Here is a 22,416-nt window from a genome sequence, read left to right as displayed (position 1 = left end):
ACTTAGATGGTTAATGCAGTTATTGCAATTTTTTTCTTTTATCACAGTAGATTGGTTTATTTACATTTCAAAAACCTGAAGCTATTCATTTACAAATGTAATTGCACTTTAGTTTACATATTTAAATGTTACATATATTAAGATGTGAGACAGTTTTTGCATGATTTGTATAAGGCAAAATAACATGCTTTTCCACTCGAATATATTGTTATAATCACTTGTTTCAGATGTAATTATTTTCTGTATAAAAACTAAATTTGGTGTTCAAAAAGTCTTTTTTCAAACTTGAGTTTTGAAAAAGAGGGGGGTCGTTTTATAATCGGGGTCGTCTTATATTCGGGCCAATACGGTATGTACATTATTTATACAACTTACAGCTGGTTGAGACTTTAAAATTTCGAAATATGATCATATTTGATAGACGTCTAAACTAAAACTATTTTAGGTCTATACATAGACCAGTTTTGGACGTCTAAATTAGGTCTACACATAGACCAGACGTCTAATAGACGTCTATGGCTGACAGGGTAGTTTCAAACGTGTGTTGGGGGGCGCCTTACCGTTTTTTTCCGTGTATAGTGCGCGAAATTTACCTAATTTATTGTCCTAAAATCTGGGGTGCGTATTATACATGGGTACAAAGAAAAGACATTTTTAATTTTTTTTTTTTTTTTTTTTAAAGAAAGTCATGGTACAACAAAACCAACAACAGGACTGACCGACAAAGTCGTGGAACAAAAAGACAGGGTGACATTACCAGAGACAGGAACAGAATGACAGTAACACATGCAATGATCCAACGGTGAGCGAGGGGCAGACAGGACTTAGATACAAAACACGTTACATCGATTGAGGTGACACAGGAAGAGAGGGGCGACGCGAACAGAAACTATGGCAACCTAGACACATAGCAAAACTGGGGACGAGACATGACAAATCTCCCCCGAAATAAAACTCACCTTTCTTCTTGTTTGTTGTCAATCGCGCATCGCATTCAGCCATCCTGGCCAACACACTTAGTAAAATACATAATTGACGACACATCGTTTGATGCGATGGTGCAATCCTTGAGGGTGTGTTATTGTCAAATATTGTTTGTTTTTAATCTCCATCGCGGACCGGACGTCATACGGAGGCCGCCATTACAGATGCGCAGAACAGATGCGCAAGACACGTCAGCTATATTAAGAGCGAGAGTTGTTTTCTTCCTATTAGTTTCAATTCACAGTTTAATTAGCAGTTTCAATCAGCAAATAACAAAATGCGTATTACAGGTAAAATTTTATTTCACAACACTTTGCCTTGTTCCTTTGGTCTCTGCTGTTCATCATAAAACACAAAGGCGCTCTTTAAGCAATGCGACAGTGAGCGCCCGGCGCGCTGCGGTTGCGCGACCGCACCAAATTAAGCTCCCTGCGCAGTGCGCACTGAGGTCCACTTAAATTTTAGAAAGTACATCAGGACTTTAAAAATATCTTCTAAATTTCAGCGACGGCTCTGTCACAATAATGCTACCAGCGCGGTGCAGTTGGGCGGTCGGCGGCGTGCTACGGTTGAGAGTTCTCTCTTGCGCTCTCTCTCTCGCTCTCTCTCGCTCTCGCACACACGCGCACACACGCACACGCGCACACACGCAAACCGGATATCATACGGAGGCCGCCATTACAGATGCGCAGAACGGATGCGCAAGACACGTCAGCTATATAAAGAGTGAGAGTTCAGTTCTCTACCTAAATCCGTATTACAGGTAATATTTTATTTCACAACACTTTGCCTTGTTCCTTTCGTCTCTGCTGTTCACTTCAAACATGCTCCATGCGACCGCAATGCTCTCGTATCAGACGCTTGCTCGATCACCTGCTCGTTTGCTGTCCCGTTTGCCCATTGCCTCCCTGCGTGTGTGACGATCATTGGGACTTAAAAAAAAAAAAAAAAAAAAAAAATTACATTTTTTTTTTTTAAAAAATTCATAAAAATTGGGTGCGTATTATACATGGGTACAAGCTTTTTTCCAGCATCAGCATGCCATTTTTAGGGGTGCGTACTATACCTGGGGGCGCACTATACACGGAAAAAAACGGTATTCTTTTTCGCCAGTGGCGGAAGTGACGCCACAGCCCCTGGAAGAGGCGCAAAATGTCGGCCCCGTTGGAGGTAGTGGTGAGCAGCGACGCCAGCTCTCAGTTTTGGAACGTGTCCGTGTTCGACTTGCACAGCGGCTCCAGCCTGCTTTCGTACCGCGGCGGCAACAGCTCGCCCCGAACGCTGTGCCTCCTCAACGGCCAGTACCTGCTGTCCGCGCAGCTGGCCAAAAACGTTATCAACATCTGGGAGATCCACAGGAAGGTAGAGACCGAGCGGCGAGCCACACATCTCAGCTGCTTCCCTTTGATTGCTTTGAGCGTACTCGGTGTTTTCCGCTATTCGCTGACGCGCACACAAATGCACAGAATCACTTCATCTAAATAGGAATCGCGCGGGGAGGAAAACGCGACGACAGAAGAAACGAGCTGGTGAAATGTTCCATAACAAAAGACTTGTCGGCTCTGTCCGCCCACAACTTGTGTTCTTCTTGTGGCTGTCGCAGCTGTTGGTTTTCCTCTTGTCATGCGGATTTGCACACTGAAGGCAGGCGACCTTCGGGGAAATGCTTGCCGCTCGGAAGCACTTACCGAGTCTTATATTGGGAAGCATGGGCGCTATGCTATGTACGTGCATCTCCTGTTTGGAGCCACCAGAGAGCTTGCAAAAGTGGGGGCCATTAAAAAAAAAAAAGTCATACAGTGCTTCACTACCGATTTGGAGTCTTTTCTTTGTACTATGCCGTTCTGCTGTTTACACGCTGAACGGCCATCCTCGAGTGCACTACTTCCTGTTTTGTGTTTGTAACTTCCTGCAGGAGCAGCTTCAGCAGAAAATAATTTGTCCAGGCGTGGTCACGTGTATCAGTGCCTCCGCAGACGGCATTTTCTTGGGGGCCGGCGTGGCCGAAGCGGTGTATTTGTGGGAGGTGGGTTGCCGTTGGCGGGTACCGCCGGACGTGCGTATTGTTGACATGGTTGATGCTGCTCAACAATTGGCCAGGTGTCCACAGGCAAGCTGCTGTCCGTGGTCACACGTCACTACCAGGACGTCACCTGCATCAAGTTTACGGATGATGGCAGCCATTTTGTTTCCGGCGGAAAAGACAGTGTGGTTTTGGTGTGGAGTCTTAGCAGGTAGCCGCGCTGTCTCTCATCGGTTTGGAACTTGCGTCACTCCTGACATGATAAAGCCAAAGTCTCTCTCCACCTTTCACCCAAAACACATGCAGTGTGATACAGGTGGACCTAACCCACGCCCCTGAGCCTCGGCACATCCTCTCTCATCACTCTCTGCCAATCACAGACCTCCACTGTGGCATGATGGGAGCTCAGGCCCGAGTCGCCACAGCGTCCTTGGACCAAACAGTAAAGGTCAGTTAAGGTCATTATTAGGGGTGTAACGATTCATCGATACACATCGATTAATTGATATAATGCTCTACGATTTATTGACATCGATGCTAAACGTAAACATCGATTTATATCGCCGTGTTTGACCTCGGACATTAGACGCGACTTTATTTTGAAATACAGTTCATTGTTGCTTGCTTCCTCTTTCCGGGAGCAGTGCGCGCGGCGTTGCTGTGTTGTGAGCAGAGCAGGCACGTGAAAGGGGAGTCGACAAGTAGTACGCGGCTCCTGGGCTGGTGCTATGGCTAGTGTCCAAAAAGACGAGGAAATTTGCTCCCCTTTAGTCATTCGTTTGGAAGCACTTTGGATTCCAAAGAAAAGATGGCTCAACGGATAAGACACGTGCAGTTTGTAAATCCTGCCATGCGGTGATCAAATATTCAGGGAGGACAAATCTCGCCGCACATTTAAAGAAAAAACACGACATCAAAGTTCAGTGTTAAAATAAGCACTTTGTATACTACAATACTCTTGTAATTTCCTAAATAAATAGTTTGCAGTACCTTGTTGATTTTGCGTATGAATTGTTATAAATCAGGATATTGTTCTATATTTTTTATCTAAAAAAATATATATATCGATCGTAGAGCACTATATCGCTATATATCGTGAATGAATCGCAGCAGGCTTTAAGATATCGGCAAATATTGTATCGTAGTTCTTTGTATTGATATGATATCGTATCGTGACAAAACCCGCGATTTACACCCCTAGTCATTATGTCAAATCCATCTCCTGTAGATCTTTCAAGAAAGCTGTGTGTGTGTGTGTGTGTGTGTGTGTGTGTGTGTGTGTGTGTGTGTGTGTGCGCAGCTGTGGGAGCTGTCTTCAGGAGAGCTCCTCCTCTCAGTTCTCTTTGATGTAGAAATCATGTCTGTGATCTTTGACCCCTGCGAACACTACCTGTTTTGCGGCGGCAGCGACGGAAACATCTTCCAGGTTTCTTTGAGTACTCAGGTGAGTCAAGGACATTATTTGGGTGCACGCAAATCCTGCCCGAGGTCATTGCGGGTATTTGGACAAAGGCTAACGAGCCTCGAGTGAAGCCATAAAAAGATAAGCTGAATCAGCAGTTTAATATGCACAAACAAATGAGAAGGAGGCCGTTATTTGAAGAAGTGACATGTGGGTTTGTCTGCGGCAGAATGCGCTGGCCGATAACTTGTTCCAGTGCGACACCGACGCAAAGCGGACCTTCAAGGGTCACAGGTCAGCGAATAATACCAGTGGGATCGACGGGATGCGACGCAATTGTGGTGGTGACATGCGTGCTTCTTTCCCCACAGAAAGATGGTCACCTGCCTGTCCGTGTCCATGGATGGGACGCTCCTTGTGTCGGGATCCCACGATGAGTCAGTGCGACTCTGGGACGTCCAAAGCAAACAATGCGTCCGTTGCTTCGCTCACAAAGGTGCCACTTGCATCCAAAAGCGTCAGCTGGTGACGAGGACTGCTGTTGTTCAGAATGCTTAGCGTTGTTTCAAAGCCAATTGCTTGCAAATGTCTTCTATTGATGGCAGAGGACAGACAATGCACACGGTTTACTAACGAATGTCTTCCATTGATGGCAGAGGACAGAAAAGGCGCCGTGTGGTTTACTAACAGGAGGGCGCCTGATACTGGCAATGTGGACAGTTGGCTCAGGTTGAGCCAACGACTAAGGATGAAAAGAGTGCTAGAGGAACTTGCTGACGACTTCGTCGTTGCACTTGTGTGAAAGAAGATGGCCGACGGACTTTGCATTGACTCTTGCCCGCTTGGTTTGTGTTCAGGCCCAGTGACCAATGCCAGCATCATGGTGGCTCCCGCCAACATGTTCCTCCCCGACTCGCGACCCCCCGTGCCCCTGCCGCGGTTCAGCCGCCACCGGCTGGAGAACGACGGCAGCTGGTCAGGCGAAGTGTGCGTCCGCCTCGGACTCCACGCTCAGGTGCGTTGGTAGCACGCCAGACGTGCGTGGCCATCATGACACGAGTGCGTCATTTTTGCTCGCAAGCATCGAAAAAACATCCCTTTGGCTGGCGCTTGAGATTTTTCCCAGCCGACTCAGAGCCTGTGTCTTTTCTTTTGCGCTCGGCAGAAGGAAGAGCCAGCCTACCTGCAGAAAGCCGATAAGCTGGCTACCTTGATGAACGGCGTGACCGAGAGGGTAAGCGAGCACTGACGCCATTCAATGCCCAATGTGCTTCTCAGGAGCCGTCTGTCGCTCTTCTTACCAAGCTGCTTTTGGGAGACGGCGAGAACGGCCACGCACGTGTGGCCGAGTTGGAGGAGGAAGTTAGGACCCTGAAGAAAGTCAACAAAGATTTGTACGACTTTTCGAGTCATCTGCTGACAAAAGCCACGTGAAGCTCCGGCCTGTTCTGTGAACAGCTCTTCCGGTCGGTCAACTTGCGTCGAGCCAATAAAATCAACAGTCAATCACTCTACTGTCTTTGATTGCCCATCGTGAGCGACGCTTGGCTTGGCCCAACAAAAGCCAGCTTCTCACTCAGCAAGCCATTCATTGCGAGGGCGACCGTCGGTGGCGTGCTTCCTCAACTGACCTCAATTTTCTCCAGGCGGAGACACAACTCAAGTTAGCCAATTGCCGCAAGTTCACCTTGCCAATGCTTTGAGGACGTCAGATGTGGCCGCTGTTTCCCCTGAAATGTCAGAGGCAAGCGTTTCCATTTTGAAATGACCATTTGGACGGCATTCCTAGGAAATCACCATTTGCCATATTTTTGCCATGGGCTACGTTGGCGGAGCATGTCCTCAAACACTTCTGTTGACCGACCTCGCTGGCCCAGCCGGGGACTCAAAAGATTTTCTTGTCGACAGTTCAAAGTGAGGAAATGGGTCATCTTTTAATAGAGGAGTTTCAGGTAGACAAAAGTGGTAGCTTTCAGGCGAGCGTGGGCGGGACGCGGCGCCACAAACCTCCGCACAAGCAGTTCTTGATCCATCGCTGCTCCCACTGCTTCATGGCATTGCTGTTGTTGGGCGATCGAAGCATGGTCACACAGCCGCACCTGCCAGGACAAGCTGGGAGTTGAGTCTGCCCGTCGCCCCTTCCAAGTCTCAACATGACTCACCTGGTGCAGGCCTTGCTCTCCTCCGTGGGACAAAGGCCCATGTGGACACAGCGGAGGTTGTCTGTCCTCTGGCAGCCGGCGCTCCTGTTACAAACATGGCCAAATCGAGCATTTTTGTCTAACAAGTCCATCCCACAATGTCTAATTCAAAGAAGAGTGTATGAAAAGCAAAATATGGAAACAACTCATCTTCTGTCATGGTCATTGACAGCAGTCAAAAGTTCACATTTGAAAATAGGGTGAATTTTCACGCACATGTAGTGACACACTTTTCACAGATGTACTATAGTTATAGTAATATATCGCGTTACGCAGAATTGTGTCTTAAGGTGGCTTGCACTTGGGAAATGCGAGGTTTTGAAAAAAAATAAAATGAAGCATTTTGGGGAAAACCAGTATACACGTGAGCCCGAATGAAGGCTCTGTGTGTGTGTGTGTGTCTGTGTGTTCCTCTGTGTCAAAGTCAAAAGTCAGCTTTATTGTCTATCCTTTCATATGTCAAGACACACAAAGAAATTTCCATTTCCTCTATCCCACGGTGACGAGATTACACATACACGATAGACATACAAGTAGACGACACAAAATAGAAACAAGAAGGCACAAACAAATAAGTAAATAATATGAGTGATGAATAAATAATAAACAAATAACCCAATAAATAAGAGCAAAACTGAGCCAGTGTGCATACAGCAGACAGTAAGCATAGCGCAAAGTACAGGACGCTACGCAGAAAGGGGGAGCGAGTTCAGGATCCTAACAGCCTGGAGTATGAAGTTGTTGGTGAGTCTGGTGGTGTGGGAGCGCAGGCTCCTGTACCTCTTCCCAGAGGGCACAAGATCAAACAAAGAGTGAGCGGGGTCACTCACAATCGTGGTCGCCTTGCGGGTGAGATGGGAGGTGTAAATGTCCTTCAAGGAGGGGAGTGAAGCACCAATAATCTTACTAGCCGTGTTCACTATGCGCTGCAGGGCCTTCAAGTTGTAGTCAGTGCAGCGGCCACCCCAAACAGCAATACAGCTGGAGAGGACGCTCTCAATGGTGCCGCGGTAAAATGTAGTCATGACGGCCCGGAGGAGCGCTCGCTCGCCTGAGTCTCAGCAGGAAGTACCGGCGGCGCTGGGCCTTCTTTGCCAGTGATGCGGTGTTGGTAGACCAGGAGAGATCCTCACTGATGTGCACCCCCAGGAACCTGACGCTGCTCACTCTCTCCACCACAGCACCGTCGATGGTCAGCGGCAGGTGTTGGGTGTGACCCTTCCGGAAGTCAACAACAATCTCCTTGGTCTTGTCGACGTTCAGCAGGAGGTTGTTGTCCCTGCACCACGTGGTCAGAAGGTCAACCTCCAGCCTGTATTGAGTCTCATCTCCCTTGGTGATGAGACCCACCAGCGTCGTGTCGTCAGCAAACTTCACTATGCGGTTGTCGCTGTAGGTTGCAGTGCAGTCATTCGTCAGGAGGGTGAAGCGCAGCGGACTGAGCACGCAGCCTTGGGGGGCCCCTGTGCTCAGCGTGATGCTGGCGGAGATTTTGTCGCCAACACGTACCACCTGTGGCCTCTGACAGAGGAAGTCCAGTAGCCAGTTGCAGAGGTAGGTACTGAGGCCCAGCTTGTCAAGTTTGCTGATGAGACGTTGTGGCACAATGATGTTGAAGGCAGAACTGAAGTCCACAAACAGCAATCTCACATACGAGTCCCTTCTCTCCAGGTGGGTGAGGGCCGAGTGGAGAGTGCAGATGGCATCCTCAGAGGACCGTTTGGCTCGGTACGCAAACTGGAAGGGGTCAATGGTGGGGGGAGAACGGATCGGATGTGCTCCATGACAAGCCGCTCAAAGCACTTCATGATGATGGGCGTAAGTGCCACGGGGCGGTAGTCATTGAAGCAGGACGGAGCAGGTTTCTTCGGCACAGGTACGATGGTGGCAGCTTTGAATCACGACGGGACGATGTGTGTGTGTCCCTCTGTGTGTGTGTGTGTGTGGGGGGGGGGGTCCCTCTGTGTGTGTGTGTGTGTGTGTCCCTCTGTGTGTGTGTGTGTGTGTGTGTGTGTGTGCGTGCGTGCGTTTGTGTGTGTCCGTCCGTCTCTCGCGCTCTCTCTCTCTTTCGCGCGCTCTCTCTCTATCTCTTTCGTTTGCGCTCTCTCTCGCTCTCTCTTTCTTTCGCGGGCGCTCTCTCTCTCTTTCTTTCTTTCTTACCTCCCAAGGGCATCTGAGGGGGCGAGCAAGGCGGCTTTTCCAAAGTGAAGCCTGACGGGCTGCTTGCCCTGCAGACGGATAGTGACGCCGTCGTTGACAGGCAGCCAATCCATGCCGGGCACCAGAAGCTGACTAGGGAGCAGGCAGCACTCGTCAATCAGGCTCTCGTCGGGCTCCTGCGGGGGGGCGTCGTCTCGGCCTGCCAACGTGCAAGTGCGTTAAGACATGGTGGCATGATCCCTCCCCTCCCATCAAAAGCACCTTGCTGAGGCTGAGCTCAAATGCATTTGTTTACTCTCTCAATGTTGGCCACATGCAGTTGCCAGCGACTGCAAGTGGCCAAATTGTCCGACGCTGTTGCTTATTGTGAATACAGATAGACATCATTTGCTCCTTCATGTGGGCGATGCAGACCCGGATAACGGCTGCTCTACGACCGATCCAAAAATAGTGGATACATTTTATGACCCATCCGAAAACTGGATATATTTAGTCCGGCCGTTCATACGTGTTGATGCGAGCGGGTAGACGTTCTTACAGCACAGCCACAGCTTGGTGAGCAAGCGGAAGAGCAGTTGCAAACTGTCCTGGCTGTCCGACGTGGCTGTAAAGGTGGGAAGGCAGCCGGGCTTCAGCAGACCCCAGATTCGGATCATCACCAACATTTCCCGCAGCATTCCCAGAGAGGCTCCATCTCGCATGAAACCGAAGCCAGGCCGCACCAGCGAACCCTGAACAGGAAACGGATTGGGTTGAACCCCCAAGCGCTCACCCCCACCCAGGCTCACCTGGTTGGGGAGATTGGCCAGCAGGTAGAGGACAAAGTCCCCGACCCACTGGATGAGCTGTTGCAGGGACTGCAGTGGGGCACCGTCCAGCACAAACTCCTCCGTCTTCAGGTTGATCATCACCTTGTCGATGTCTGCGGACACAGTGGCGGCCCTATTGGCTCAGCTCACCAGCGTGTGTGAAATTGGCGTGGGGCCGCCTTCTCACCCGAGTCCAAGTTCTTGGCGCAGATCTCGCTCAGGCGCTCTCCTGGACTCTTGTCGGGGGTGTTGAGGACGTGCGGTCTGAGCAGAGACTTAAGGGTGGAGCTGATGGCGATGAGCAGAAGCTTGGCGTGGAAGTCACAGGCTCGCACCGCTGTGGCCGTCGACAGCTTGCACAGCGACGCCTTGACCGCTACGATGCGCGTGGCCAGGACCTGCAACACCGACCGCCACGCGTTAGGCTCACACGGAGGAGGGGAGCATCAACGAGTAAGCGGCGAGCACAGCAACGGACCTGCTGCAGGGCCTGGTTTTGCCTCATGTACTCCTCATGGAGCTTGTCCACCAGGTTGTGGACCATGCCGGGCTGCACGTGCAGGAGGACATCCCACCAGTCATAGCCTGTCACCATGCAGTATTCCAGCAGGAACAGCAGATGGCGCAGCGTGGTGTTCATCTCCAGCACTTGACCCATCGATGGCGACACTCTCAGCATGTGCAGCTGACAACCAGTCACATAACTCGTCATGACTTGTCGAATGGCGAAGAGCAAACAGAGCAAGCCCGGCCGTGTGTCAGACCGACAGACGTTGCAAAAGCTTCTTCGCAACAAAACGCAAAGCCAACCCCTCTTACGCCTTGCAGCAAATCTGGCTTTTTCTCTCGCGCCGCCAAAACATCCCCCCCCAAGGTTAGAATAGGTTGAGAAATGGCATGATGATGAGATTTCATTTCCTTTGCAATTTTGTAGTCACCCCGATGCTTTTTATTTGCTTTCAGAGCAGCTTTGTTAGCTTTCATTATCTTAGCTTCCACAAAGACGTGTCACACGTGCACCTTCACCTTGCCATGATTATCGACTCCGGCCAGGGCCAGCGAGGTCCAGGAAAACTGCAAGGCCTTGAAATGGAGGCCGGGCGCCCCAGTTCTTTGCCGTTTGACGGCCGACTCGTCTCCCGGCCGCTGCCCTGGTCCACCGCAGCCAGCCACGGCGCCATAGAAGACGCCCATTGTGTGGAGGGATAGGCGGTGCAGGATCTGGATGGTGCCGTCGTGAAAGGCCAGAGCCAGACCTGAAGCAGCACAGTGGCGGGCGGCCGTCAGCCGCGGGCGGCCGTCAGCGGTGGGTGGTCTGCCGCACTTACCCAGTCCGGGGCAGAACTTGGTGTCCGACGCTACCTTCAGGTCAGTGTTGGAGATGGAAACGGGCAGTTTGGGAAGGGCGACGGCCGACACTCTTTCCAGGTCGTTGGTGGTGGTCAGGATCCTCCACTTGAGGATAGTGGGTTGCTTCTCGCCCACTGGAAGGTCACAAGTGGCCCGTGTCGACCCAGATCAAAAGGTCAAAGGCGCTCAGGACTCACCAACAGGCGATCGATGCTGGAAGATGTTGTTGACAGGGAGCCCCTCCTTCCTCAGCGACCAGCACTCCACAATGCTGCCATTCTGGTTGGACGCGCACAGCAGAACCTGAAGGGCACACGAGACGGCAGCTCAGCCTCTCGAAGATATATCTTTGAAAAAGAGCTGCGTGGCGGTTTTGTGTCGATGAGACTGGAGCCTGGCTCCCAGCCAATGAGCATCACTTCTGCATCGCTGCCAGCCTCTTGATCTGCTCAATGAGGAAGGAGTGAGAGGGCGCCTTTGCTTCCTACTGCTTTGCTTTCAAACTTGACATTTGCGCCTCCGCACGTGGCGCAAACGTCTTGTCAATGCTAAATCCTCCACATGGCTCGCACGCCAGTTGGAGGGAGCTAAAAAAAATGCCTGGCGGCACGCTTTTCGACTCAAGACTCCAGCGGCCGCCAAATGAGACTCCAAGATGGCCGTCAAGTCAGCGAGCTCAGTTACCTGCTCAGAGTTCTCTCTGGTCAGGAACTTGAGGTGGGTGACGGCGGGGTACTTGTCTCGCCTCAGCGGGTCGGTCATGCAGCGCAGGAACAAGGAGGGCAGAAGCTCGGTGTCGATGCGGCACTTCTCGCTCACCACGCTCACCACAACCTGCGCACACACACACACACACGGCGTCAGGCACCGCCTGTGAGCCAGTCGCCAGCATCAGCGGGGCACCTTGTAAAACTGGACGGGCGAAGAACTGCTGCCATCGGTGGCGGCCACCACGATGTTGCCACCTCCCGTGAAGGCAATGTCAGCCAGTGCCACGCGTCCTCGCAGGCGACACAGACACTCGCTGGCCGTCAGCAGGGCGCCGCCGGGTTTGAGCAGTGACACGGTGACCAGGCCGCTGACCGTCACCGCCAGCCAACCCTCCATTGGCTTCCCGCCAAACAGGGTCAAGGATGGCGAGAACTTGACCCGGGAGAACTTTTCACCAAAGTTTGTGGAACCCGACTGCAAACAAACAGGTTGACTGCCGGAGCAAGGAGAAATGTGGTGGCGCCGGGTGGGCGGATACCATCTCCACGTGCAGGGCTAATTTGACGCCGTTGTGCAGCCAACTCAGCGCCACGATTGGATCTCCCTCAACAGAACTGCTCAAAACACTGTGCCAACTGTTGACCAGGTGCTCTGACATGGACCAGCACTTGATGTGCCCGTCGCTGTCCGCTGACAGCAGTCTGGAGCCTGCGAAGCCAACGGATACCTGTTCAGACAGGCACCCACACGCCTAGGCTATTCAAATGCCCTGAAAAATCATTGGCAACAAAGAAATTGAGGAGAACAAGGTGGATTGCCGCTGCTCATGATCGCGTTTGTGCAAAAAGTCTTTGCTCGAGTTGTTCGAGCCACCACAACGAGGATACGGCCACGTCTCGGAATTTGGGTCTGTACGAGCTTATTGAATTTTGAAAGAAAATTACTCGGCTGACAGAGGAGACTGAACCAGAGCATCCAGGAGATACATATGTTGCCAAAGGATCAAGTTCTACTCTGGCAGTGGAATTTGAAGGTGTTTGTATTTTATTTTTTGGGACACGACAACACACTGCCTTTCACTGGAAGCCATCCATTTTTATTTTATTTATTCTTGCTGCGTTCTCTCTCTCAGCGCGTTGTCAGACCGTCAGTTGGAACACTGCTAATTCTGGTGACTAGGAAGTTATGAACGATGTGTTGTGAACGCCGTGACTGCAAGTCTTCACGCCTTCCCGTCTTGTTGTTGTTTAATTGCTCCAATCTGCCACCTGTACGATGAGTTGATCTTTGAGCTGCCTTTCAGAGGTTGGGTCTCCCGAATATGATGACAAGCACAAAATGTGTCACGTTGCGCAAGACTTTGGCGTTTGTCACCTGACCTGACTGGTCCCACTCCAGGCAGGAAATGACCTCAGCGTGGCCCGAGCTGATGGAGTACACATCCCAGGGATGCTCCGTGTCCATGATGTGGATCATCTGGCTGACATCTGCAATGCGTCAAGCAGTCAACCGAACAGAATAGTGGCTGAGGTGCTCACCGAACGTCGGATGCTGCTCTTGGCTAAGAGGAAGTGCATGCGCGTCCCTACCTGGCTCGCCACCGTCCCCGTCATCTTTTAGGTCAGTGGTGAAGGCCACCAGGTTTCTACAGGACCAGGAGCAGATCAGGGGATTGGAGGGGCAGTGGGTGTTTTTGGGGTGCCTCTCCCAATCGCATACGTACGCCAACTCCATGCTGCCCTGAAACACCGGCGTCAAACAAAACATCAACTGGAGGGTTCCGGCGCGCCTAGAGTATGCCGCACAGTCGCACCGAGGCTCCCTCACCAAGTACACGGAGAAGCCAAGATGTGGATCGGCCGCTTTTTCCCCACTGTCATTCCTCGGGAGATTCAATTTCCGCTCCTGCGGTGTGTACACCACACAATCTGAGGGAGGGCTTTCACTGGCGGCGCGACTATGTCAACTTTATTTGAGGAGACCCTTCGTCTGTGCCTCATATTTGTCATTCATTGGGTGATTCCCAACCCTTGCCAACCTTTATTGAGCCGAGGCACACATTGTAAGTTTGAGAAAGGAAGTTTAAGATGGACAGACGTACGCCAGACAGCTGATGTTGCCCAATACATGTTCAGAAAATATATAAAAACAGTAGCAAAATATTTGACCTCATATGAAAGCATCACACCCAGTAGCATAGAAATAACCCCTGCCTGCCAGAGAATGTAGAAATGCTTGGAAATTTATGTTAAATGTATGAATACGGAATCAACAGTGAAAATTCCGACCGACCGACACTTTATTGATCCCAGGGGGTCAATACAGATAGACAATATAAACATCGGACACCACAAAAACGATAACAAAAGAGAAAGTTTAATCGATAGGTTAATAATTGATAATAAAATAAATACTAATTAATATTTTAATAATTAAATAGGTCAACTGACGCACTGGTTAGCACGTCTGCCTCACAGGTTCAGAGGATGCAAGATCAATTCACTCCCTGTGTGGAGTTTGCATGTTCTCCCCGTGCCTGCGTGGCTTTTCTCTGGTTTCCTCCCACTTCCTAAAGACATGCATAATAATAGTAACTACAAAAGGAAATTTTTATAAAAATTGCGTGTGAAGGCAAAGACTTTGAATGACTTCTTGCGGAATGCCGCCGAATGATGTTAAAACGAGTTGGATTACTTGAGAAATGTAGAAAATAGAAGTGCAACACAAAATTTTGGAGAATTTGTGGTGAAGTTCAAAATTGGAAATTTGTAATTTTTGGTAAGTGGGAAGTTGTGGTAAAGGTAGGAAAATGATGAACAGTTGAAGGTTGGAATGGGTTGAATCGGTTGGAAAATTTAGAAATTGGAGTTGAAAAACGAAATCTTGGAGAATTTGGCGTGAATTTCAAAATTGAAAATTTTGAATTTTTGGTAAATGTAAAGTTGTGGAATAGGTAGGAAAAGGATGAACAGTTGAAAGTTGGAATGGAAAATGTAGAAATTAGAGGTGAAAAACAAACTTTTGTGAAACTTTGCGGAAAGTTTAAATGTGACAAGGGGACATTTCTGAATTAAGCAATTTTGGGAACGTCGAGAATCGCACCGAATGTGATTTGAACGTGCTGAATGTTGTGGAATAGGTAGGCAAAAGATGAACAATTGAAAGTTGGAACGGGTTGAATATGTTGAAAAATGTAGAAATTAGAGTTCAAAATCGAAATTTTGGAGAATTTGGCGTGAATTTCCAAATTTGGAATTTTTGGTAAGTGGAAAGTTGTGGAATAGGTAGGCAAAAGATGAACAGTTGAAAGTTGGAATGGAACCCTGAACACGTCCCTCCCTTTAGACAAATGCCTGATGGATACACGAATGCTATTGAATTTTATAGCCACAATTAGTCACATTGCCAAAGATAATCCGAGACAAATCTCGCGGACACATTGGAGCATTTGAGCTCATCGCGAGAACCAAAAGCTCAGGACCTCAAAGCCCACATCGGTGTCCTTTGATGCGCCTGAGCTAATATGAAAATTATTTTGTACTTTCTTCTATCAATCGAAATAGACATAATGGTCTATAAATGATAATAAATGCAGAAATTATTAAATGGAAAAAAAACATACAATGTCTAGTTTGGGCCGCACAGCGCACAGTGCAGAGGTGGTGGATTAGATTCCGGTGTAGGTAAATCTACTCGGGTGTTCAGGAAAAAACAAATTCATCCGCAGCCGAAAACCTCTCAAAATATTCAATAGCATCAATATGCACATGGCTGACGTCAGGGCGCACGCGCGGCGATGTTGACAAAGGACGAGGAATTTGATCGATGGATTTAATGATTTAGAGTGCACAGATAGTTTGATAACATTATTGCTTATATAATAGTTATTTGATATATAATTTATATATCGTTATATGGGCCTGTGGAATATTTTAAAGTGCAAGAGCCGTCAGCGGCGCGCACGCATTGTTGACAAAGGACGATTGATGGATTTAATGAATTGGAGTGACGCAGATGGTTTTAATAACGTGTTATTTATGTAATAGTTTTTTGAATAACTCTGAATTTTACGTCAGGGCCGTTCTCAGCTCTTAGTTTGTGTTTATGTCACGTTAGCATACCTATCGTTCAGCCTGTTGTTGCTCACGTGTTGTTGCGATGCTGCGTCAGCAACGCGGCGGTTGTTTACATAAAGGACAAAGATTGACTCGACGAGCTGCTGCTGACGCGACGTTGCGCTGCTGTCGTCACTTGAAATTCAAATTACAGTAATCCCTTGCTACATTGCGGTTCGTTTATCGCGGTTTCACTTTGTTTTTGTTTTTTTGAAAAATTTTGAAAAAAATAAACCATATATAAGTCGCTCCTGAGTATAAGTCGCCCCCCCACCCAAACTATGAAAAAAACCGCGACTTATAGTCCGACAATTACGGTACTTTATTTGGGTGTATGCTTTCACCGATTCTTCAAGATGATATATTTTGTCAGAATGTTTGCCGTTTGATGTGATCTCATAAGATCTTTCATTAATCTGACCTGCAGGCACTGAAGTGATGGAGACTGTTATTCATAATAACTGTCGTATTTTATGAGAATCACTGATAGCAGTTTCTTAGTGATTTTTTTTTTTTTTTTTTTAATGCTGTTAATAAATGCATTTGTTTTCAAAAAACTTGTTTGGAATATCCATGCTTTACTACCTGCTAAAGGCAAAAATCTTTTATGCAATGACCTTTACAGGTCGCTTATATTACTTCACACAAACACTACGTCCATCTGCTCCTGGTTCGGCCCTCCGGTCCAAATTTAAAACCCAGTTCGGCCCGCGAGTCAAAAGGTTTGCCCACCCCTGATCTAACCCCAATTCCAACCCTTGATGCTGAGTGCCAAGCAGGGAGGCAATGGGTCCCAGAATTTGGTTGAATTTCAATATTGAAATTTCTGAATATTGGGTAAGTGGGAAGTTTTGGAATAGGTAGGCAAAAGATGAACTGTTGAAAGTTGGAATGGGTTGAATCGGTGGAAAAATGTAGAAATTAGAAGGGAAAAACAAACTGAGAATTTGGCGTGAATTTCAAATTTGAAATTTTGGGTAAGTACACCAGTCATTTAAAATGTGACGCTGTAGCCTACACCAACACTCATTAAAATACTATTTTGAAACAAACATTGAGTTCTGCTCAGCCAACAGAAAAAAGTTATGCTCTGCATCTTTCTTTATTATAAAGAAAGTGTAATTTGAAAAAAACCCAAAAAAACGTAGTGCTATGCAAGCTTCCTCCGATATAAGTGATCATCCGCGCTATGTGGGAATCGCGCCTGCACCCAAGACAGGCGAGTGTACCACTACATCATCAGGCATCCCACGGCCGGAGAAGGTTATTGAGATAAATTATACTGATCAAAGAATGCAATAGCGCTCGAAAAGATATGGTTTCATTAGAAATAATGAAACATCTAATCTGGGTGGGTCGGAAGATTCTCTCGCGTTTCGAATGATTACGGCTTCCATGTCGATTGGATTTTGAATTAATGGCCAATCCATGATTAACCGCTTCTTTTGTGTGGGAGGAGACAGGTTGAAACTCTGAGTCTCTTATAGTAAACCTGCCTGCGAGCAGGTTATGTTCACAGAGTAAATTACCGCAGTAACTGACCCAGAGTTACCGACTCTCTTTCTGGAACGGATAACTCAGGTTTTCCCTCATTTCAGGGTTAACAGTTTTCACATAACCCGTTTTCTGGAATACCCCTCTGGTGTAGTCCGTAATAGCCATGTAAAAAAAATTTACTTGAGCATTGTTTTTCAAGGTAAAAAACATTCGCAAATCGCTGGCGTTGGGCCGACACCACGTATGTCACAATCAAGTGAATTTTTATCATTTTTCACAAATCAACACAGTCGGTAAAACCACACTTAAAATGTTGACTGTTGCTCAAACATTTTGTCTCCTGTAAAGTGAGGATTTTGGGAAGATTCCGCCTGATGCAAGCAAAATGCCTTTTGGGGTTCATTCAACACAAAGAGAATCAATATGCCATGATCAAATTAGTGCAAGAGACTATGAAAGCGTCTCCATTCGAGGAGAGTTCGACGCTCACGCACGTCTCATTCATTGTGTGCACCTACTTCGAATGCAGCGTGGTCTTCAACAAAAACCTGAACACGTACCTCGCTTTAGACAAATGCCTGATGTATCAATGCTATTGAATTTTATAGCCACAATTAGTCACATTGCCAAAGATAATCCGAGACAAATCTCGCGGACACATTGGAGCATTTGAGCTCATCGCGAGAACCAAAAGCTCAGGACCCCAAAGCCCACATCGGTGTCCTTTGATGCGCCTGAGCTAATATGAAAATTATTTTGTACTTTCTTCTATCAATCGAAATAGACATAATGGTCTATAAATGATAATAAATGCAGAAATTATTAAATGAAAAAAAACATACAATGTCTAGTTTGGGCCGCACAGCGCACATTGCAGAAGTGGTGGATTAGATTCCGGTGTAGGTAAATCTACTCGGGTGTTCAAAAAACAAATACATCCGCAGCCGAACACCTCTCAAAATATTCAATAGCATCAATATGCACACTGGGAGCACTCATCATTGGACTCATTGCTTTTTTGTGAATTCAATGAGTGTTCCCACTGTATGATTGGTCACTGAACGCACCTCCTCCTTCCACTCAATGCGTGCGCGCTCCCGCGGCAGGGGAAGGGCGGTACTTATTCTAACAGGGCTGCTGTTGTGAGAATTTGAACCTCTCTGTAACTTTGCCTATAGCAGTGCTTCTCAAATAGTGGAGCGCGCCACCCCTTGGGGGGCGCGGTGCTATTCCTGGGGGGGCGCGTGTGACCCTGGGGAACAGGCTTTTTTTTTGGCAGTACTAGAATAAAGTGTAATTGCGCGTTCACTACAGCAGGGGGCAGTGGCGCTCTCATTGTTACTTCTGTCACGTTTGCGACAGTGCAACGTTTTACGACTTACAAGACAAGTTAGGATAGTCACGGTGGGGAGGGGGGGCGCGAATAGTTTTCTTCTTGCTAGGGGGGGGGCGTAACAGAAAATAATTGAGAAGCACTGGCCTATAGGAAGGCAAATTTGCCACAGTACCTGAAAAGAACCCCAAGACGGCAGAGAAAAAGTCAGTTGATAGCTTGGGCTCACCGTTTTGATATGGGGGCGAGGGATTTATTCTAACGGGTTGACATTCTAACAGAGCTCCTGTTACAATTTTAGGCCTCCCACCACCTGTAAATTGTAACTTGCTTCGGACAAAAGGAGCCTTCAGAACTGAAATTCATTCTCAGTCATTCACTCAAATCATTCTCGTTATTGATGATTTCATCACAAAACGTGCCTGGTTTTTTTTTTTTTAATGAACACTTCTTATGTTGCTGTCGTGTCAGCATTTAATTATTATGCATTGTCATTTTTAACTCAAATTAATAAATACAAATATATTAAGTATGGGTCCCATTTTTATAGTCTTTGGTATGACCCGGCTGGGGTTTGAACCCACAACCTTCCAGTCTCAGGGAAGACACTTTACCACTAGGCCACTCACTGAGCTGGTGCCTTGTTGTTGGCATCGATGCTAAACGTTGTGTTCCTCAATAAACCAGTATTTAACTTCAACTCCTTTATTTCCACATGTCCGTTTCTTGTTAGCTGCTAGTTCCTTGCTCGCTCTCTAGTCATTTGCTGTTCTCGCGATAACATAACAACAGCAATACTACATATTCCTCCTTTGTTTAGAATACAAAAACATTTTTTTTCTTTTTACATTAATACAAGTTGTCTCACATATAACAACAAACAAACTTATAGTCTCTCTTTTCAAGTCTGTCAGGTCTAAATACCATCAGACATTTAACCACACGCTGGAAGGAAGAGGAGAAAAGAACCAGAACAGGTTTACTCGCGAGGAGAACGATAGAGAGAGGAAACTCAGTTACAATCTCCATCAATTCTGAGTTCTCCCTCCACGTGCTCCTCTATTTAATGTTTTGGTTGCGCTGGTTACAGAGGCGTTGCTACACCAAAGGGAGGGAAGATTGTGTCTGTAGCAACGTTGATTAGCTAAGGAATGTAGTGTGGTGTGAACTAGCACTTCATTGTCGGCCTGTAACCCCCGCAGAGTTTGTCCATCTGTTGTTCTCCAGTTGTTGGCCGAGTCGTCCGCGAGTGAGATCAGATAACTTCAATTGCCACTTTCCTGTGGAACAATGCAACTAAACCTTGGCTAGACTTTATCTAATTAGTAAATTAACACGCAATAACAATGAGTGACTTGTCCTAAACACTTGAACAAGACTTGAGTAAATATGGGATAACTTGTACGCAACCACTTCAAACTGTGTTTAACACTTAACAAAGAAAACCAGTTCTGATCAACAACAATCTATGAACCAAACCTACAGTTAACTAAAAGGAATGGAAATTCTTTCAACCAAATAAGAACATTTCACCTATATGCAAATAAGCTCTGCTCATTGTTAGTGAAGGCCTCTTACAGGTACAAAAACACACAGATAACATAAGGACACGAAGGATACATATGGCTGACAGTGATCAAAAGACATCCCTGTCACTAAAGAGGAAGAACGTAGATAAAAGGAAAGCCATAAACTCGTAAATGACAAGGCTTTACTTAGATTATTCCAACATTTCCCCCCTGTTTATCCCATATTTGCTCAATGTTTATATTACCAAAGAACAACCACTTCTCTCGATTTTCGGTTGTCGGATCACAAGTATGAGCACAAATAAGTTTACACCAAAAAAGGATAAATGTTGCGACATCATTATTCGGAAACACACAGATCTGGGAAAAAGTCTGTAAACTCAAGTGCAAAAATTGCATCATCATCATCGTTATCATCAACATGTTGCTGTTCAGACATTAGGCATCCCCGGGCCATCTTGTCGTCCATGGGCGAGATTGCTGTAGTGATAAGACGATTAAACAGAGCACGGAGACACGGAATACAACAACAGCCACACAAGGTGAGTGTAGCAGTAATTGAGGACACAAGGGCTTTATACTTCCCAAAAGCAGTCATCCACTTGTTGTGCTCTTTCATCAATCACCTTCGTCAGGCTCCCATCAGGGGCGGTGTCATTCTGGATGAAGGTGCAGCATTGTTCCCTGAACATTGCGCAGACCCTTCCTTTCCCAGACAACAACATAACAAGAGCATTGCGGTTCTGGATTGACATTAGGGAAGGCGTGGCTAGCTGTTCGTGCACTGCCTCAAGTCCCGCTTGTGTCCGTTTGCCCAATTTCTGCATATTGCAATGGATGTAATTTATCCTGTCAACGTTCTTGTTCATCGTCCACCAGCAGCAAATGGAGGACTCCCATCCCGCTTCAATTTGGTCAATTAATTCTTATTAATCAGGAACTCCTCTGGGGACTCTAATTGCATCAATTTCAGTCAGATCATCGTCGCCTCTCAAATTTAAAGATATTGTGTTTTTGTTTTTTCCAGCTTTTTCCCAGATCTTGGCATGTCGGTACATATACAATTTTGGTTGACTACATTCTCTAAAAGCAATGGTTTCTTTTCTTTTTCTTCCATTCAACGGATATTATATAGAACACTTTGTCGCACATTTCACAATCAGTAAACAAACTATCCACATTCATTTTCGAGATATTGATTCCATTCTTTAACATCTACAGCAGTTGTTGACAAACAATTATTTCTTTACATAACGTTTTTGCCACTGTTAAGGCCTTCAGTGTTTATTTTGAAGCCAATTCAATCCATTTTTAGAATGCATCTATTATGACCAGGCATTATAACCCTGTGGATTGTGTTAAGCACATGTTAAACAAGCTCTACAATTTTTTTTTTTTTTTTTTTTTATAAACGTTTTGAATATGAATCAAATTCATATGTTGTATAAAGCTGACTGAACTGCCCCATTATCCCTCCTCTTGAGCCATGCGACACACAACCATGGCTCAATATTGCTGCCCGCTTGTATAGGTTTTTTGGAGGATAGGTCAGTCTTCTGGTCATTTATAGATACTATTCTCCACTCTTGCTCCTCTTTTCGTCCATAATTGAATTTCAGTCGATGGATTTTGTCGCTGCACATCTTTAAAAATATTTCAGTAATTTAATCTGCTTCTTCTGTGTATAAAATTTGAAGCGTCTTTTACACTACAGCTATGCAGTTCCGTCTGCAAGCTTGTTACGTCTTGGCACCTTATCAGTCTCGTGTGTGCCCTGCACACGTGCATATAGCTATTTTTCGTGGCAATTGGACTGCTACTAGCTTAGTTGTAGTTTCTTTTCAATCATTTTCTCATAGTTTATCACAAGAATCTTAGCAATTTGAATAAAAATCCAAATGTATGTTTTATGTAACTCAATAGTACAATTTAGGGAATCCATATGTCGTAAAGTGTTGTATTACTACATATGATTTCATCTCCATTCAATTTGACACACCTTCCAAAATGCTTCTCAGTGTCCCAGTAACTGGTTGTCTAAACCCGTGTTCCACATCCTAATTTTTTCCTTCCTCAAGGTGTCAAACCAATCCACTAATTGGAAAAGATAAAAATCAACAAAATAACCGTCAGTAGATTAATATAATAGTTAATTGTTGTTGTTTCTTAACTTCAACTCGATCGCTCTCTTATTTTCAAATGTAAAAACTTAAAAGTCTTGACACAACCAATTGACTATACCCTTTAAATTTAGCTTCAAAATGTCATTATTTTATAATTTTTCTTCATCCAATTCCAGAAA

At 46.6% G+C, this 22,416-nt stretch overlaps 2 protein-coding genes across 6 annotated transcripts; one reads left to right on the top strand and one right to left on the bottom strand.

The window, feature by feature from the left end:
- The first annotated feature begins 2,105 nt into the window (after positions 1–2,105).
- Positions 2,106–5,919, top strand: wdr18 (WD repeat domain 18). 2 transcript variants are annotated; one of them, XM_061296748.1, is made up of 10 exons: positions 2,106–2,346; positions 2,900–3,010; positions 3,085–3,218; positions 3,314–3,455; positions 4,308–4,451; positions 4,639–4,703; positions 4,781–4,905; positions 5,267–5,424; positions 5,575–5,643; positions 5,715–5,919. In XM_061296748.1, the coding sequence occupies exons 1-10, from the start codon at positions 2,137–2,139 to the stop codon at positions 5,841–5,843; spliced, it is 1,287 nt and encodes a 428-aa protein (XP_061152732.1). In that variant the 5' UTR covers positions 2,106–2,136; the 3' UTR covers positions 5,844–5,919. The 2 variants fall into 2 exon arrangements, with proteins under 2 accessions (XP_061152732.1, XP_061152731.1); XM_061296747.1 differs by having other exon boundaries at positions 5,688–5,919.
- Positions 5,920–6,317: 398 nt separating this feature from the next.
- On the bottom strand, positions 6,318–17,970 carry med16 (mediator complex subunit 16). 4 transcript variants are annotated; one of them, XM_061296746.1, is made up of 17 exons: positions 17,813–17,970; positions 13,468–13,545; positions 13,230–13,380; positions 13,020–13,127; positions 12,179–12,348; positions 11,833–12,114; positions 11,614–11,763; positions 11,127–11,232; positions 10,908–11,063; positions 10,606–10,835; positions 10,058–10,264; positions 9,767–9,977; positions 9,559–9,692; positions 9,309–9,501; positions 8,771–8,969; positions 6,572–6,655; positions 6,318–6,508 (listed from the first exon to the last, which is right to left on the bottom strand). In XM_061296746.1, the coding sequence occupies exons 3-17, from the start codon at positions 13,372–13,374 to the stop codon at positions 6,382–6,384; spliced, it is 2,502 nt and encodes an 833-aa protein (XP_061152730.1). In that variant the 5' UTR covers positions 13,375–13,380; positions 13,468–13,545; positions 17,813–17,970; the 3' UTR covers positions 6,318–6,381. The 4 variants fall into 4 exon arrangements, with proteins under 4 accessions (XP_061152730.1, XP_061152726.1, XP_061152727.1 ...); XM_061296742.1 differs by having other exon boundaries at positions 9,309–9,692; XM_061296743.1 differs by having other exon boundaries at positions 9,309–9,692; positions 17,771–17,963.
- Positions 17,971–22,416: the final 4,446 nt, after the last annotated feature.

The sequence above is a fragment of the Syngnathus typhle genome, linkage group LG14 (assembly GCF_033458585.1).
Source record: "Syngnathus typhle isolate RoL2023-S1 ecotype Sweden linkage group LG14, RoL_Styp_1.0, whole genome shotgun sequence".
In the NCBI taxonomy this organism is placed as follows: Eukaryota; Metazoa; Chordata; class Actinopteri; order Syngnathiformes; family Syngnathidae; genus Syngnathus; species Syngnathus typhle.
Note: the sequence above shows the minus strand (reverse complement) of the source record. Positions and strands in the feature narration are given on the sequence as shown.